Here is a 12076-nt window from a genome sequence, read left to right as displayed (position 1 = left end):
ACTTAACTAAAACTAAATGAAATCAAAATGAATATGAACTACGGACAAAACACAACAAAATAACTAAAACCTTAAGTAAAATGAAACTGTTAAATATAAAAATAAAAATTCTAAGTTTTTCAGATTCAAAATATTAATAAAAAACTGTTAGAGGAAGGTTGTAAAAGCATGGTCCCCTTCTTGTTTCCATCAAAAACTTTTTTTTTTAAAACCTGGCAACCCGATTTAGGTCACGCGATATTCGGCGAGATGTGAAAGTTCAGCCACTCCACGTGGGTGTATGCACGGTACAGGGGAAATAAATAAGTCGATGCGGTAAATATAGATTATACTGCTGTCATAAATCCATGAAAATTTTGTTTTCTAAATTAATTTAACTTATTGTAGAAAATGTCCGTTAATGTAACAGAAGTCCAGTCGGTTTTGTTCAAAAGACATTGCTGAGACCCTCACTGAAGAGTGTGGGGACATGCTGAGGTGCTGCCGGATCATTCATATTTTATCGAGTCACACATTTATTCCAGCTCTCAGAAGCAAGGGTGAGTTTCTTAACCATGCATTCTGCTGCAAATTAACAGATTCAGCGCTAACTAAAACGCTTTTCAGGGTGGCCAGATCCTAAATTAAAATTCCGTGGATTTTGCATGTCCAGCAAGATGACTGAGGATTCAGCAGACGCCCAAATCAAAGCGTTGAAGAGACCAGCAGATGACACGCGCACTGACACTGAGTATGAAGACAAGAGGCTGAAAACAGACCAGGATGAAAGGAAATACCCCAAGAAAAAGGTGGCCCTGCTGATGGCATATTCAGGCAAAGGGTATTATGGGATGCAGGTAAGTTTTGATGATACAGCAAAGTGATTTATATGTTGCTGTTCTGCCCAATCATTAATACTTGTCCTGTGCATCCAGAGAAATGCAAAGAACTCTCAGTTCAGAACCATTGAGGACGAACTGGTCACTGCTCTTGTGGGAGCAGGATGTATTCCAGAGGGCCATGGAGATGACATGAAGAAAATGTCTTTCCAGCGGTGTGCACGAACAGATAAGGTGAATATTTTAACCTGATGCTCAATTGTAAAAAAAAAAAAAAAAGAATATATATATATATATATATATATATATATATATATATATATATATATATATATATATATATATATAATTTTATTTTATTACAGTGAGGGCTGTTATAGGTAATATATATACATATTATATATTTGTTTACATAATATGTGTGTGTATACTGTGTATATTTATTATGTATATATAAATACAAGCACATTCACGGATGTATTTAAGAAATATGTTATGTTATATTTTTATATATATTTATATAATTTTATTTTATTACAGTGAGGGCTGTTATAGGTAATTAAAAATACAATTAAACCAGAAAACATTCAAACCAAACACATTTTACTACTTGAAATAAAATATTAATCATAATAAACCTATTTTGGATGTGATTAATCGTTCGACAGCACTTATGTGTGTGTGTGTGTGTGTGTGTGTGTATATATATAAATATATTTTTAAATATAATTTCTCATTTCTTCTCATTGCATTAACAGGGTGTTTCTGCTGTGGGTCAAGTTGTGTCTCTGAAGGTGTGGATGATTGACAACATCATGGACAAAATTAATGCACATCTGCCACCTCACATAAGAATTTTAGGTCTGACCTTATGGTTTATTATTTTCATATTTCCTGTTCAATCAGTGTTATATTTGTATGCTATCATCTTGTATATTAATAGTTTGAAACCACTTTTATTTTTATATTTTCAGTTTACATTTTAGTTTTAGTAAAAACAAAAAAAAATCTATGTAGCTTTTCCTTGTTTATTTCAGTTCTTATTTTAGTCATTTTAATACTACAGTATTTATTTTGAGTTAGTCACCATGATTTTCTTCCCTCTCGATTTAGCATTTATTATTTATTTCTTATTTCAGCTTTATTTCAATTAACAAAACAAGATTTTTAATCGTGTTAGTTAACAACACTGATGGAAATCTGTACATCATTTAAATGTTCTCAAACTTGCAGGTTACAAGAGGGTCACAGGTGGCTTCAATTCCAAAAACAACTGTGATGCCAGGACGTATTCCTACATGCTTCCCACTGTGTCTTTCTCCCCAAAGGACTATAACCAAGAAGACACGTCATTCCGTCTGAGTTCAGAGACCCTTCAGAAGGTCAACCGCTTATTTGGCCTGTATAAAGGCACTCACAACTTCCACAACTTCACTTCACAAAAAGGTCCTCGGGACCCCAGCGCCAAGCGTTATATCACTCACATGTCCTGTGGAGAGCCGTTTGTGAGACAGGAAGCTGAGTTTGCCGTCATCACAGTAAGAGGCCAGAGCTTTATGATGCATCAGATCCGGAAGATGATCGGTCTCGTGATCGCTGTGGTCAAAGGGTATGTGGATGAAAGAGTGATCGAGAGGAGCTGGGGAGAGGACAAAGTTGACGTTCCCAAGGCTCCTGGGCTCGGGTTAGTGCTAGAGAGGGTGCACTTTGACCGCTACAACAAACGCTTCGGAGGAGATGGCATCCATGAGACTCTGGAATGGACTGAGGAAGAAGAAGCCATCGCCGGTTTTAAGGACAAGCACATTTATCCCAGTATTGTGGAGACTGAGCTCCATGAGAAGTCCATGGTAAACTGGATGGCTACACTATATATCCATGATTTTGAAGCAACGGCCACAGGAAACCAAGAGCGCAAAGTAGGTATTGTATTAAAGAAATAAAATATATAAAAATTCCTCCTTTTTATTCTGCCTTGTTGTGGTTGGAATGAATTTGAATTATAGACACTATATTTAATGTTTATCCAAATGCATTTTTTTTTCAGGATGATGATGAAGATGGAAACGCATCTGACTGAATCACTCAGAAGCAGTCTTCTTTTTTTTTCTTCTTGTTTTGGTTTAATCTTTTATTTTGGTTTTTACTTGTCCTAACATTAATTTCCAAAGATTCCACTGTAATTAAAATTCTTAAATAAATAGATGATTTTATTAAGGCTTGTTGCAGTTTTCCTTTAAATGGTTTATTTTCCGTTAAACAGTTTTAATGTCTGTTTGCAAGAAAGTATACAGTGCATTTGTTAGACCATTTATTCTAATAGATTATTACTATTTTATAAATGGGTAATACTTTTCGTGTATTATAAATACTGGGTGCATTACAAAAGGTTTTCTCCAAACAGCTGTCTTAAAATAAATGTAAAAAAAATCTCTCTCATTAGAGACACTAGAAAGTTCCGTCTTTTATATAAACTACAGATTGTATCCATGACAACCCGATTTAAGAAGAACCTGAAATCCAAACTCTGAAATCACAAACAACTCTGATTGGTCTAGTCTGATGAAAGTAACTCGTGTCACGTGACGAACATGTCTGACACTACAGCTCTATGGTCTTAAATCACTACTTATTTTAATAATTCACACCTTAATAATGATATTTGAAACGTTCAATATGAAAATACAGAGTGAAAATCATAGACTGTATGGTGAAAAGTTATAATATAGTAGATAAATTATCTCAATTGATCAGTAACTGATATCGGCTTCCTGCAGTTCCTCCAGCTGACCGCTAGAGGCTCATCCTTTGACATGAACACAGTGAAACAATCATGGCGCCGTCCACGGACAGCAACGTGAAAAATAAAAACAGTCAGGTTTCATATAAGAAAGATATAAATACTAAAACAGGTCGTATACTACAAAACAAGAAACATTCTAACGACATATTCGATGTTATTGAATATTTGCAGGTATGTGATGCTTATTTCATAGTGGACTCAACACGTTATTCTGGTCTGTAACGTTAAATACTCCTGTTACAAAAATTTTTTTTCTCATTTGCAGTCCGAAAAGGATAAAGAAATCATTTTCGCCACCGATGCTTGCAAAAGGGTTTTCTGTCAGTTGTTCGACAGAGGAGATCTTTATGTCGGGGATCTGCCTCAGGAAGAGGACCTCATGAGTGGTAAATTACTGCATCTGAAGATCATTGGATAAACAAAGTTCATGTATTAGACTGCCATCTGACCGATTTATCTTTAACGTTATTTCACAAAAAGGAACGCTTACATAGGGCACATTTCTATGTGGTTATTACATATTGTGTCTGCAAAACCAGCTGTCAGGTTATGCGCTTAAATATACACCATTTATTGTTTGTTTAATAATTTATTTTAATATTTATTTTTGTAGTCAAGTCCAATCTATAAAGTCAACTTAAACTGTAAACTTCACAGATGATCGCAGTGCTGAAGAGAAATACCGTATATTCATGAGACACCGTTACAACAACTGTGTGGAGCTTCTGCTGGAAAACATGGACCATGAAGCTTTCCAAGTGAAGGTGAGGGAAAGAAACATGATTGTTTAGTTTTTATAAACGTGGTCTTTTATGTAGTTTACCTATGCAGTAGATTGGAATATAAACAAATCAGATATCCAATAACTAACAGACTAGTGTTGGTTTAATATTATTATTATTATTATTTCTATATTATATATATATATATATATATATATATACACACACACATTTCATAAATTTTATGTCAGTTGTGTAATTTTAGCACTTCTAATTTCAGTTTTATTTTTAGTTTGTTTTAGTAATGTTTGTGCGTTTTATACTTATTTATGTACAGTTTTACTTTTATGTAGATTTTTCTATTTTTCAGTTTTGATAATTTTAGTAAATTTGGTATGTTCTTTTATAAAATATTCGTATATAGCTTTAATGTTATGTCAGTTAGTGTCAGTACATAAACTCAGATGTTAGTAATTTTGTTATGTGCCTTTTTTAAACACACACATATATATATATATATATATATATATATAATATTGCAGGAGGCATCCCTCTGTGCGCTGATGAAGTTTGTTGCAGCAGAAGGCAGACACCCTCTCCAGAATCTGGACTTGATTGAGCACTACAGCTTTCCCAGGGAGCTCTTACGGGTTGGTTTTCTTCACATCTACACATACTGACGTGTTGCACACTGAAGTCATATAAGCATGTAGCTCCTTGCTCTCATCAACACAGACCCTGGTGGAGCATCTTCTCTCAACAAAAGAAGACATGTCACTGCTCATCTCCAGGTTTCAAGAGTTTTTGGAGATGGACGACGTGCGCTACTACGTCATGAGTTCAGTGCGAGACAACATTTACAGAGTCATGGGCCGAAACAAAAAGGTGAGTGTGGTGTTGTTTACATTGCCAGTTTTTCTGCATATTTATTCTGTATTATCAATTATACAAGCTAGTTTTTCTTCTTTCTTTAGGCTGTGATTCCTATATATCAAAATAATGTGTACACACTCCTCTCAACCATCAACGTACCCAGCCAAGGATCAAAATTGAAACATTTCCTTGTCAAACAAGCATGTAAGTTTGCTTTATTACCGTGGTATTATCCCTACAAGACATTGTGCTTCATAAACACTTTTTCTCGCTGTGCTTTAAAGACAAACCTGAAGAATGGAAAGCAGCCAAACTAAAGGTACATACTTTTTTATTTTACATTTCTAAAGTGTATGCTGACATTATAAATACATATTTTTTTCCACTTAGGAGCATAAACGAGCTTTTGAGCAAATGTGGCTGCAGTTTCTTAAGTTCAAGGTAAAACAACCCTCACTATAGTCCCACAATACTCATTTTTTTGAGGTTCGTAACTGGTGTTTGGGCTCCCGTAGTTACCCAGCAGCATGTACAAGAAGATCCTTGTGATCCTTCATGAGTCCATAATGCCACAGATGAGTGATCCCTCACTTCTGATCGACTTCCTGAGCGCTGCCTATGACATTGGTGAGTCCAGGGTGTACTAAAGAGTTGTTATTCATGACATTAAATGTTATACAGTTATATTATCTGTAATGCACCTGTTTTTCTCAGGTGGGGCGATCAGTTTGTTGGCTCTCAATGGTTTGTTCATCCTCATCCATGAGCATAATTTGTAAGTATTAAACCAGGCGTTTATTCTAATCGACGTGAACATTTTAATATTTTTTTTAAGCCATATTTGTGGGTTGGTTGTGTAGGGATTACCCAGATTTTTATAAGAAGCTGTACAGTCTGCTGGATCCCTCCATCTTCCATGTCAAATACAGAGCACGTTTCTTCCACCTGGTGAACATCTTCCTCTCTTCAACGTAAGTTTGCTATCTACACTTTTGTTTTGGTTAAAGAGCAGTATGCGAATGAGTACATATATGTCGTGCTTTGTTCTTAAATGCAGTGAAATAGTAACCCGTTTGCTCTGACAGGCATCTGCCAGCCTATCTTGTGGCAGCGTTTGTGAAGCGTTTCGCTCGCCTGTCTCTCACAGCGCCACCTACAGCTCTCCTCATACTTCTGCCGTTCATCTGTAATCTCATTCGCCGGCACCCTTCGTGTAGAGTTCTCATCCACAGACCCAGCGCTACAGAAGGTATGTCACTGATAGAATGATCAAATTATTCTTCATTTATAATAAATACATATTTATTTATTTATACATAATTATTTTTTATTTATTTAATATTTGTAGCTGTGTATTTTTATTATATATATTTATAAATGTATACATTAAATATATATATTTTTAAATATGTATATTTAAATTATTTTTCTTATTTTGTTTTGATTTAAATATATGTATTTACATGTATTTTATAAATTACTTATTTAAATTAGGGGTGTGCACGGATAGTCGAACATTCGAATATTCGTTCTGCTCTAATTATTCGATAAATAAAAATGATATTCGAATTTCGCAAAAAAAAAAAAAAAAGTTCACAATAAAACCTAATTTGGTCACTTTCTGTGATTCTCCACGGCATATTTGAAGATGTATGCAAGCAAAAAAATGATTAATGAATGAATTAGAGGCCGTTCACATATCGCGCCTAAAAACGCATGAAAACGCTAGCCGCGCCGCTTTCTCCTTCTTTCCAAAGCGCTCGGGCAGAAGCGCTCCTGAGGCTAAGCAACAATGACGCGCTCTCTCCATGAAGACGAAAATTTCAGCAAAGGTTAAATGGATTTGCAGCACAAAAAATCACTTTCAGTAGCTCTGCTACTAAATTTATTTCAAAATGGCAATCCATATAGGCTACAGCTATAATCAGCTGTTCCTTCATCTTGGCTGAGCTTTCAACATTGTTACGGGAAAGGATGAAGCTGAATGATTAGTTCTTGTCACATGACCTGCGGTGCGCTTGCAGCATTCTGAAAAGTTTAGATGTTTTTAACTTGATGCAGTGCTGACGCGCCTGGAAAAAACGGGCGCGTCACACCACATGCGCATCGCGACCGCGTCGCTTCCATTATGAGCGCGCATACCGCGCGCCTACATTGGAAATAACGAACTTGAGCGCGCAAAAGACGCGATATGTGAACGGCTCCTAAGAACTGCGGTCTTCTACAGTGCTTCAAATATGCCGTGGAGAATCACAGAAAGGGACATTGTTGCGTTAGCTCTCAAGCAACGAATAAACACCGCTAACTTGGAGAATGCAGTGAAAGCTCATCTTCTCGCGTCTGCCTTAGACCCTCGGCAAAAACATCTCAGGTTTCTCGATGAAAACATGAGAGAAGTAAGAAAAAAACTTTTTTGAACATTATCAGAACATTTTCCTTGATGCGAGTGGTGCGTCACCAACGATGAAGAGGATGCAATGCCCACTCGTCGGAAAAGGCTGAGCCAGTTCTTCAGCGATGATTACAGAGAGTCCAGCCGAGACGAGTGGGAACAGTTCTTGCTGGAGCCATGTATTCCACCAGATGAGGATCCCATTCAGTGGTGAAACGAAAACACGAAGCGCTTCACAAAACGTATTCGCTTAGCACACTGTTATTTGTGAGTCCCAACAACGTCTGTGCCGTTTTCTCTGCGGCTGGCCTTATTGTTAACAGACTAAGGAGCCGACTTTCCCCCGATCATGTTTACATGCCCGTATTTCTTAACAAGAACATGTAAAACAATAGAAAAAAAGTTTAAAAAGATTTGCTGACAGTTTAAAAGTTTCAAAGTTAAGTGTAGGCTGCATTCTACAATAGCCTAATCGCTGCAGGCTGCTTTACGTTTTTTCTTTGTTCACTTTTTTTTTTTCTTTGTTCACTTTTTTTTTGCTTTTAATCTATACTTTTGTTTGTTTGCACGCATTGTTAAAGGTTTTCAGCTACAAAACACGATGTGTAATGTTCAAGCTTATTGTGTGTAAGCTTGTTTAAAATAAATGTTGCTGAAAAATAACGTCTGTCTCATTAAACTTAATTTAAATAAACGAATATTCGAATATTCATTTTTTGTGAGCTCAAATATTCGAATGTGATATTTGCGGAAAACGCCCATCCCTAATTTAAATAGATTTTATTTATTTATTATAAATTACTGATTTAAATAGTTTATTTTTTTTTAATTACTAGTTATTCTAAAAATATATAATTTTATTATTATTATTATTTATTTAAATCTATACATTATTATTTTGTGTTTATTTAATGTTTTTAAATATACATATTTATTTTATTCATTTGAAATATGTACACTTACAAATGTATACATTTTATTTGTGTATTTATTAATTATTTGTAATTATATATATATATATATATATATATATATATATATATATATATATATATATATATACACACATACATACATGCACGCATCTGTTTACTTATTGTTTTATTCATTTTTTTTATTTTGTATTAATTACCATTTATTCTCAAAATGGATGTATTTAATTTAATACATATTTATTTTTATTGATTGAAATTATATACATATACATAATTTATTTATTTATTTATTGTCTATTTATTATGTATTTATAATTTTAGTTTTTATTTAAAAGTCAATGCATTTATTTATTTGTTAAATTATTTTTTTTAATATATATTTTTGTATTTTTTTTTTGTATTACTGTTTATTCTAAAAATAAAAATAAAATCATTTATTTATTTTATTTATTATTCATGGAATACAGGGACACTTGTCATTTTTCGGTATTTATTATGAAAAATTGTTCTTGTCAATTGTTTTAATCAGAGCCTTGTGATGACCCGTATGTGATGGAAGAGGAAGATCCAGCTCAGTGTCATGCTCTGGAGAGCAGCCTATGGGAGATCAAGGTAAAACTAAATCCAAGAATCTTCCTGACATTGACATTCTGACTGCCTCACCATCAACAAACTCCACAAAGAATTCACCTCTGAATATGTCTTAGACTTTGCAGAAGCATTACCACCCTGATGTGGCCAAGGCTGCCATGAAGATCAACGAGCCACTGACTGAACAAGAGGAAGATATCAGTGAGATGCTGGAGCTCTCGACATTTGAGGTAAATAGCAATATTTGGGAGTTTTGATAGTTATATTTGCCATGTGTTACAAAATTGTTAAATTAATCATTATCCCCTCCACATTTTGTACGGCAGCTCATGGAGCGAGAACTCAAAGCTGAAAGGAAGACGATACCACTAGAGTTCGACACAGCCACAGAGCTCCTGAAGAGCCCTAGAGAGGTGCTCGGAGTGCACTTTTCCCTAGAGTAACCACTCTTATTTGCAAATATGATCTTTCCAAAATGTATTCTTTGTATTAAAAAAAAGTTTGTGCAGTCCATTCCCTATGCTGATAATAAAATAAATTTTTGCAAAAAATGAGCATGTGCTGAATATGTTGTGTTCTCTAGTTAGTGTTGATCAGACTGTAAAAACAGCAGTACAAAGAAATAATTTAAAGAATACTATATATGTATATATATATGTTTCCCTCTTTTAACCCTTATTAAACCTCTTCAAATAACAAATAAATCCAAACAGCATACATTACATGACAAAAAAACTTACCTCTAATAAAAAATAGCATTACACAAAAATTCAGCCGCTTTGTTTTGCATACATACACATGTCGTTTTGCTCCGGTCCTCTAGGTGTCGCTGATGTGAGAACGTTCACTCCAGTACGTCAAAACGCAGCAGTGGCCGGTGGTAAATGAAGTGCTTCTCTGTTGTTGCACTGAACTTGGATTGTAGTGTTGTATAGTTATTTTCCCCTCGCTTTTGCAATAATGTCCGCCGATCGACTCGCTAAAATCCCAGAGGTTGATTTAGATCCCAACGGCGTCTTCAAATACGTCCTCATACGGGTGCACAGCAAAGACGACGATTCACATGTTGATATTGTGAGAGGATACGCGTGGGCCGAGTATCATGGTAGGGATCCGTTCAAGTGTTTGAATGAATGACAGGTGTTGGGCACATTTATTGAATGCAATTGGTTTCGAATGTGAGACAAATAAAGAAGTTTCGAAGCTGTAGTTGAATGGCAGCTGACAAATGTTGATCTCGGTTCAGGCAAACTTAATTAATATCCTAAAACATTATATTTAGGGGAAATACTGGGCCAATATCGAATCTCTTGGTTTTGATGCTTTTATTTATTAAATTGTGAATTTTTTCTTTTTAAGATTGTTTGATTTTAACCATTTTTAAAGCAACCCAGTCGTACGCATTGACTCGTTCGTTCTCTGAAGTGACTCACTCAAAACAGAAGACCTCCTGCGTCCCAATGTGCATACATACCATCCATTCTAAATTCTGTGATTTTAGTAATTTTCCACGCTATTTAGGACAGATATGGTGGATAGTATGTACATTGGGACGCAGAGATAGTCTCCATACGCAGAAACAGCCAGTGAATGAATCTTTTTCATTCAGTGAACTGATTCAAAAGATTCGCGTCACTGGGAGAAATAGAATAAACAAATAAATGTTTACCATATTGAATTGTTGTCATTGTTCTCCTTTTTTTTCATATTGCTTTGTGATTGGTCTTTTATTTCTTACATCAATTAATAATCTATTTTGCATATTACTATTATGTTCTCTTTCTTTTTTTCTTCTGTATAAGATTCATCTTTAATATTTCATTTTACTACCTTTTTAAAGCACTTGAGTTTGCTTAGATACAAACTAGTTTATTAGTCTTTCTACATATGTATTACAGTTTTTAGGAACTTTCTCCACACATTTGATAGGAGAACAAGTGTTTCTTTGAAGGTCTTAGCTACAAAACCTTCATAATGTTATCTCCTCAAGCTGATATCTACGACCGTGTGACCGGAGAACTGGAGAGAGGTGGAGGACTGGATTGTGAATGTCTCGGAGGTGGAAGAATCAAACATGACAGCACAGCAAAAAAGATCCACGTCTACGGTTATTCCATGGTACGCATGATGTTCTAATGTTGAACCATTTATATTACTTTAATTTGATTATCCATTAATCAGTTCATTTTTGTTTCTTCAGGGATTTGGTTGAGCAAAGCATTCTGTTTCCACAGAGAAGATAAAAACCCATTACCCAGACTATGAGGTGACCTGGGCGGATGAAGGGTATTGAATGGGTTAAATCACAGCGGCGTATAAGGACGCTATTTCAAACCTAACTGCCTTAACATAGCATTCAAGTCTTGATGTGCCAAGGCTAAGAAAGAACAGAACTTTAATAGATTTCTGATATGGATGGACGGATGGATAAGACATTTACTCCAAAACTATAGGAGAGGCCATCCTCATTATATTTGATTGGTTTTAACTTCATGTGTAGTTTAACACATTGCAACAAAGAGAAAGGAAAGCAATTATGTTTATAGCCATTGGTCTTTAAATCTAGGAAATTATCAAATAAAGCAGGTTAAGTCCTTCATCCAAACCATAAAATGTTATGAAGTGCAACACTAACATCCTGAAATGATAATAAAGTCCAGCGAAGTGCTCGAATCCTTTTTTGTCATTCATTGAAGTTGGAAGAAATGTTTGTTTGTGTCACAACAATGAGGTAAATATCTTTTAAAAGCAAATTACTATGGTTAACTACAACAATGGTTGAATGATTTCTAAAGCACCATGCTATAAATCTGGGCCCTCAGATCTGATCGGTGGTTGTAAACCTTGCCCTGTAAACTTAACAATCCACATCCGTTTGTCAGCATTTTTAATAGAACATGCCATTAGGAGCAATGACTTTCTTGACTTGAAATATTATGACC

General features: G+C 35.0%; 3 protein-coding genes across 6 annotated transcripts; all 3 read left to right on the top strand.

The window, feature by feature from the left end:
* Window positions 1-212: 212 nt before the first annotated feature.
* On the top strand, window positions 213-3035 carry pus1 (pseudouridine synthase 1). Of its 3 annotated transcripts, XM_059526116.1 has the most exons (7): window positions 213-315; window positions 410-539; window positions 607-836; window positions 915-1052; window positions 1577-1679; window positions 2052-2737; window positions 2866-3035. In XM_059526116.1, exons 2-7 carry the CDS (start codon window positions 470-472, stop codon window positions 2896-2898), a joined length of 1260 nt encoding a protein of 419 aa, XP_059382099.1. In that variant the 5' UTR covers window positions 213-315; window positions 410-469; the 3' UTR covers window positions 2899-3035. The 3 variants fall into 3 exon arrangements, with proteins under 3 accessions (XP_059382099.1, XP_059382100.1, XP_059382098.1); XM_059526117.1 differs by lacking the exon at window positions 213-315 and having other exon boundaries at window positions 322-539; window positions 653-836; XM_059526115.1 differs by lacking the exon at window positions 213-315 and having other exon boundaries at window positions 322-539.
* A 610-nt stretch (window positions 3036-3645) lies between these two features.
* Window positions 3646-10087, top strand: LOC132117070 (nucleolar complex protein 4 homolog). Of its 2 annotated transcripts, XM_059526113.1 has the most exons (16): window positions 3646-3792; window positions 3887-4007; window positions 4279-4385; window positions 4886-4993; window positions 5079-5228; window positions 5318-5420; window positions 5501-5535; window positions 5607-5657; window positions 5732-5843; window positions 5931-5991; window positions 6077-6187; window positions 6302-6465; window positions 9073-9155; window positions 9251-9364; window positions 9461-9547; window positions 9958-10087. In XM_059526113.1, exons 1-16 carry the CDS (start codon window positions 3652-3654, stop codon window positions 9970-9972), a joined length of 1563 nt encoding a protein of 520 aa, XP_059382096.1. In that variant the 5' UTR covers window positions 3646-3651; the 3' UTR covers window positions 9973-10087. The 2 variants fall into 2 exon arrangements, with proteins under 2 accessions (XP_059382096.1, XP_059382095.1); XM_059526112.1 differs by lacking the exon at window positions 9958-10087 and having other exon boundaries at window positions 9461-9685.
* Window positions 10088-10094: 7 nt separating this feature from the next.
* On the top strand, window positions 10095-11816 carry phpt1 (phosphohistidine phosphatase 1). Its single transcript, XM_059526114.1, is given in 3 exon segments — window positions 10095-10239; window positions 11125-11252; window positions 11335-11816. Coding segments are annotated over 3 exon segments (366 nt in total). The 3' UTR covers window positions 11428-11816.
* Window positions 11817-12076: the final 260 nt, after the last annotated feature.

This window comes from Carassius carassius, chromosome 36 (assembly GCF_963082965.1).
Source record: "Carassius carassius chromosome 36, fCarCar2.1, whole genome shotgun sequence".
NCBI lineage: Eukaryota > Metazoa > Chordata > Actinopteri > Cypriniformes > Cyprinidae > Carassius > Carassius carassius.
This window is presented reverse-complemented; position numbering and strand designations above follow the sequence as displayed.

Bases quoted from the DNA above. Each gene is read 5' to 3' on its own strand.
- pus1 (XM_059526116.1), top strand. From the start codon at position 470: ATGCTGAGGTGCTGCCGGATCATTCATATTTTATCGAGTCACACATTT. The intron at 1,053-1,576 runs GTGAATATTTTA...TTGCATTAACAG, and splicing joins GGTGTGCACGAACAGATAAG to GGTGTTTCTGCTGTGGGTCA. The intron at 2,738-2,865 runs GTAGGTATTGTA...TTTTTTTTTCAG, and splicing joins CAGGAAACCAAGAGCGCAAA to GATGATGATGAAGATGGAAA.
- LOC132117070 (XM_059526112.1), top strand. From the start codon at position 3,652: ATGGCGCCGTCCACGGACAGCAACGTGAAAAATAAAAACAGTCAGGTT. The intron at 3,793-3,886 runs GTATGTGATGCT...TCTCATTTGCAG, and splicing joins ATGTTATTGAATATTTGCAG to TCCGAAAAGGATAAAGAAAT. The intron at 4,386-4,885 runs GTGAGGGAAAGA...ATAATATTGCAG, and splicing joins ATGAAGCTTTCCAAGTGAAG to GAGGCATCCCTCTGTGCGCT.